We start from the raw sequence: 5,999 nt of genomic DNA on the forward strand, positions 1-5,999 counted from the left end.
CTCTTTCACTCTCAAAGAACACCTTAAGAGTGCAGGTAAGCTGGTGTACTTATATTGAAGATGATGGCAGACCAGATTGAGGTTGAAAAGAGTAAAAAAAAATGGCAACAACCTTTATATACAAAGTCCTATAATGCGTCAAATGCAATATTTAGAAGCATTTGTTTCAATTATAAGGAGAGGGAACTGTCATGTGACATAAATTTCTCCACAAAATTTAGCAAGGAAACTGAATTGGTGCATCATGTGACCAGAGATCGGGGGAGGGGAAGGAGGAGGGAGAGGAAGGCAGGAATGACATCCCCGGGGGGGGTGTGTGAAAAGGAAGGAGAGAGAATTGGAGTGCCACGGGATATATATTTTCCCACTAAATTTACTGGAGAAACTGGATTGGTGTAAGTCATGCAATGCCGATTTCCTCGCTAAATTTAGCGGGTAAATTGAATTGGTGTTTAGGTCATGTGATGTCAATTTCCCCCTAAATTTAATGGGGAAGCTGGATTGGTGCAGAGGTCATGTGACAGGACGTCAGTTTCCCCACTAAATTTAGCGGGGAAGCTGAATTAGTGTTTAAGTCACAAGACGTGAATTTAGCGGGGAAACTGGATTGATGTATAGGTCACATGACCTCTCTTCTTGGTGCATAGGTCACGCGACGTCAACTTCCCCACTAAATTTAGCAGAAAATGCACAAACAGATTGATGGACCAACTGACAAAATTTGGGGATTTGTGGTTGGGAGGGATTCTATTAAAGGGGCACTGACACCCCAAAGGTCGTATTTTCTTTATTGTCTAAAACGATGCAAGTTGTAGTCATAGACACGCAAAAAAAAAAAAATGCATCACGAAACTAAATTTTCTTGCGCGCGTGCACGCCTTTTTATTTTTGGCATTTGTATCTCCCGCCGCTCATCTCCTTGCTTCTTTTGATCTGCGACGTCAAAAATCAGGAAATTTAGAAGCTTTTGTAGGCGACATTTCTATAACATTTAATAACGGCATCGTAAAACATGTTTTTTAACGCAATTGCGAACGCACTACAGCCCCTCTTTTTGAAATACCAAAAATCAGAGTTTGGTGAGATGTCGCTTCCTGGATTTGTATCCTTCCTCGGAAAACTTGGCGGCGCTCGAGCGACGAGCAGAGGATGATCGACGAGTCGGGGAAGAAACCGGTTTTTTCCCACGCCGGCGCCCTTCTATCCCGCCTGCTCACATCCTCCTCGCTTCGGGTTGCGGTGGCAACGGCGCTTTGCTTCGTAGCGTGAAGCGGAGGTCCGAAAGAAAGTATGGGTCGCTGGAGACCGCGTAATTTGACTCACTGCACTGGTGCGGATCGCGCGGGAACTTCAAATTCGACATTTGGAAATTGTTTTTTTAATTCACGAATACTGAATTCCCAAGTTCCAAATTTTGCGGATAATGTCCTGGCATCGTTTTCAATCACTTTGTATAATAAAAAAAAAAAAAAAAAGATTTTGATGTGTCAGTGCCCCTTTAAAGAGCATTTCATATTTCAAAAGTTTTCTGTCTCCCTCTTACTGTGTTTACTCTTTTCCACCCAATCTCGGGGTTTGCCATCCTGTACACTCTCGCAGTTGCTTTGATGCCTTCAAGCCAGAAGGATGCCCCGCAGATCTCCGGTTAGCAGTGGGCGTCGTGTAGCCGAGATTACACTCGCTAATTGGGTATTCCCTGGTAGTCTGAATGAATGCCCAACCTTTTTCTGGGATGCACCAAATCAAGGGTGGAAGCGCTGCACCACCGTGTGCCAATCCACTTTCGCTGCACCATCCTGCTCTCAAACGCAAACACAGTGCCAAAAAAAAAATTTTTTTTTATTTTTTTTTTTATGGTTATTAATGCAAGTTATTTTTGTTTGATGAAAACAGGCATCAAGTGCCTATTTTCATCTAACGAGAATGATCATTAGATAACGAGAAGAATATGGACGCAGCGCTAATGCGCCATGTCCGCTTTCTTCTGCTGTACCCATGACGTGAGTTCATAGCAAATATCAGCATACTTATAGCACCCGTGCTTATCACAAATTTTTACTAAAATTTTGTTGTCACATATTTGAATATTTCATTGTCTATCTTTTCATTTTTCTGCGTTCTTTTAAGACTTTATGGTATATAGTAAACATACCTAGGAGTCTGCTGGCATGTGCTCACCCATCGTCTAATCTCAGCAAAACGAATGCTATAAAAACTGGTTGAGTGCAATAAAAGTAACAGTGCTTTCTTTAAACATAAATTCAAACTGTTTTCAGCTCCGACGGGTCATCATACAGGGCCACTTTTCTTGTCATCTGCGATTCAAAATATACCAAATCACTTGCTCCCCTCGTAAAAAAAAAGAATGCAGTACGCTGCAGCATTCCCGGCACTGGCATTAAGATACTGCACGATCAAAGGACAGTGCCAGACAAAAAAAAAAAAAGTGTCATAATTTTGACAAAGTGAACACTTTGGCAACATTTGGACTTCTTTCGGATGTGAGCAGCACTTCAGGATACGATAGCTTTCAAAGTGTGGGAAGGCTTGTTCGGAGCCAAGGGGGGGGAATGCAGCATTTCTCACTGCCTCTGACACATAAGGGTTTATGCTTGCTTTTAGATATTGTTGCCTGTGGCGACGATGCTGGTGCTATCTGGCTGTACGACTTGGCAAACGGTGGAGACACGTTGATGCCACCGTTGAAGACGTTGCACTGGCCCACTACCCTGGAGAGCAAGGGCTTTTCGGTGGACGAAAAGGGTGGGAAGGTACGTTCCAAGTTGTATGTGTGCCTCATTTGTGAATCTTTCTGTCGCTAATTCAGAAATTCACGAGTGCATGCTAATACGATGCCCGTTCAACCTTCTGTGTCGAAACAGGTGTAAGAATAAATTCAAGCTAAATATGGTCAAGTCTGCAAGTTGGAACTTTCAGCGCATTGCCAGATTGCAGCTTGTGAACACAGTCGGCCGACAAGCCCTTTGAAATCTTTCCATCGCTCGAGCAAACTTGCGGCACGACAGTTTTCTCGAGCTTGGATTCTCCGCTCGCAGCTTTTGTAGATTTCTAAACGGAAGTCTGGCAAATGTGGCATTCTACAGCACTCAACACAGTTCTCATCTATACTCCGTTTCCCCTTCAGTCCGAGCGCAGCGGGCGCTAGGAGCCATCCCACCTAATCCAGCGTGGAGAGAGTGTCATGTGACCTTGAGCTCCCTGTGTCACTCCGGTCACTCCGCCTAACCGGCAGGTCACGTGATTTTCTCCCGGCGCTGGATTGGCTGGGATAGCTCGTGGCGTCCACTGCGCTCGGACTGAAGGTGGAATGGAGTATAGTATGCAGTAAATTTCGGTCTAGCGTTTGAGGTTTGTCTCAAGAATTACTGATGAGGCATAACAGATCTAGTATAATGGAGCTATGCTCCCTCAGATTCGTCTGGTACTATGTGTCGCAAGTAGCAAAATCAGTTATAAATATTCTAGTTGTGGTTTTTTAGTTGCTTGGTACTTATAGTAATCGTGATTATAATGCCGAAATTTTATTTGACAATTATTAGTCAGAGTGAATCAGAGATAAGCTAGGGGAAGGAGGACAAGCTCCTCCCACAAAGCCCTGCACTCTTTCCACTTTAGTAGAGTGAATGCTGGAAAGAAGTCAAGTGGAGAGGAGGAAGCCACCAATCATAGTAAGCAGCAGGCATTGTTAGAGGGCTTGTCTTGCTTTCCTTAAACTGCAACAAACTATTAAAACCATTGCAAAAAAAAAAAAAATTATGCGAGCTTGATTATGTGGACAGAGACCAGGGAGCACAATTTGTCCCGCGCAAACCACACTTTGTGTGTGGTTTATGCTAGTTTTTTCATTGTACGCCACAGATGTTAAGCCAGGGTGAGACCAAGCGAATGGGCGTGCCGCACGGGCGCTGCGCTACCTTATGTGGCTCTCGCATGATGTGCAAAGTCAATGAGGCGAGCGGTCACATAGTACGACGTCACATCGCTCTCGCCGGCACATCTTGTTGAGACCGTAAACTTGCCAGGGCAGCTGTGCTGTGCAGCTCAGTGGCTATAGTATTTGACCACCATTGCAGCGACTCAGGTTTGAGCCCTGCTGGGGTGTCTTACGTTGAGTTTACATTGGGCCTTTGTAAGCTTTATATATAACCTTAACGTCGTGTCACTATCTCAGCGTGTTGCCAGTTCACGACGATCATCCGTGTCGAAAGTTCATGTCAGTCGTTCATGGTGCTCGTTCCCGACGCTTGTTCATGTCGATAGTTCACGATGTTCGTTCCTGACTGGTTCCTGACGCTCAATCCTAACGTTCATTCACAACACCATTCGAGACAGTTCTTTCATAAAAAAATTACTTGTAGAACACAGTGTGTTAAAAAATATGTGCCAGCAGAAATTACTGTTCCTAATGACTAAAGTAAGCTTCTTTGTTGGAGCGGTTTTTTAAAATGAGGGCGGAGCTTGGGGCACTGACTCGGTTCCAACTCAATGTTTAGCAGCGACCTGTACTTTGGTTTTACCGATGCTACTGCAGAGGAGCCCACTTCGCATTTTTTCAAGTTCTCAAGCCGCTTCGTGATGCCCCCCGTTGGGGTTGCGACTCACAGTTTAAAGAACACTGCACCAATGTGATCTGCACGGAACGAAATACTAATGCCACGGTCACACTGCTAATATATCATAACCTGTGGGCACGTTGCAGCGAAATGGCGGCACGAAGGTCGCGAGCACACAATCTCGGAGGGCATTCTCGCCGTACGATCAGTCGTGCAGTCGAAGCTCCTTGCAAAGCCGCACAACGCCGAGCATAACTTAAGACGTGGGACGCAGTGGCTCAATGTGGCTTATGACCTGTCTCGTTGCAGCTCTAACAGTGCTTTTTCTTTGCAGATCAACGTGAATGCTGTGTGCCTCAGCCCAGACGGGCAGTTCATTGTTGCGTGCACCGACATAAACATTGTGTGCATTTGGAAGACTGTGCACTGAAAATCATCATCATCATCATCACGGTAATTGTCTTTTGCTACTGTTTCACTTTTATTCTTAAAGGGGCAAGCAACAATTTTTGTACTCTCGGTATGTTCCACTTAGAATTATTCTTTGACAGTTATGACCTATAGATGGGCTTTATGGGCCTCCCCCCTGGCTACGTGCCTGGCGGACGCACCTCAGAAATAGAACACAAAGAAAAGCACAGCAACGCAGATGCTTTGTCACGGAAGCTGTCATGAAGCCGGCGAGGTTCGCTGTGCCTGCGCAGCGGAAAAGAATGCGCTGTGCATAGGAATGCTTTTGCATTCCTACATGTAGGCAGTTTTAAGTGTTTTAAGCGAGTTTTTTTAATAGTTATTGCAGGAACGAGGTATTAATGTGAAAGCATTAACTGTCCGATGGAGCGAAGCCTGCGTTGTCTATAGCAGCAAAACGGCAGTTAAATTCCCATTGGCCAAAAGCACAGCAACGCAAATGCACCATCATGGAAGCCATAGAGCCGGCGGGGTTCATTGCGCCTGCGCAGTGGGGTAGCGTGATGTCACCGCCGGAGCGCAGTGTGAAAAAGGGAGATGTGGTGCGCTGCTTGTAGGAATGCGCTGCATTTAGGAATGCTTTTGCATTCCTACTCGTAAGCAGTTTCAACTGTCTTCAGCGTACGCAATAGTTTTTTCAACTCCTTGTCCTTTGGTTTCAACTCCTTGTCCAGGTCTTTTGGGATTTCCCCATGGAAAATAGAGAACCCAAAGCTGATTTCCTTGACACTCAAACCCATTTTTCTGGCAGCTTATCTCCAGATCATTTTGCACACGGCCCCTCAATAGTTCCATTTCACTGAAGTTCAGTTGCGGTGAGGTGTCTACACTGCCACTCAACACTATAGGAAAACATATTTGGTTAGCATACTATGAAATTTAGCCACCGTATCTATGCCGTGCAATTAATTTGTAATTCAAGAGCATCTCTGACAATAATTCATTCTTTTCCAG

The 5,999-nt window shown here is 45.0% G+C and overlaps 1 protein-coding gene across 1 annotated transcript in view; it reads left to right on the plus strand.

Annotated features, from left to right (window-relative positions):
- The window catches only part of LOC8023348 (leucine-rich repeat and WD repeat-containing protein 1), a 33,663-nt gene that overhangs the window by 27,426 nt on the left and 238 nt on the right, over positions 1-5,999 (plus strand). Inside the window, exons 13-14 of the mRNA XM_029967219.4 lie at positions 2,623-2,771; positions 4,909-5,027. Coding sequence (XP_029823079.2) covers positions 2,623-2,771; positions 4,909-5,004 — 245 coding nt within the window. The 3' untranslated portion in view covers positions 5,005-5,027. The remainder of the gene's footprint in view (positions 1-2,622; positions 2,772-4,908; positions 5,028-5,999) is intronic.

Source organism: Ixodes scapularis, unplaced genomic scaffold (genome assembly GCF_016920785.2).
Source record: "Ixodes scapularis isolate PalLabHiFi unplaced genomic scaffold, ASM1692078v2 PGA_scaffold1__304_contigs__length_218370807, whole genome shotgun sequence".
In the NCBI taxonomy this organism is placed as follows: Eukaryota; Metazoa; Arthropoda; class Arachnida; order Ixodida; family Ixodidae; genus Ixodes; species Ixodes scapularis.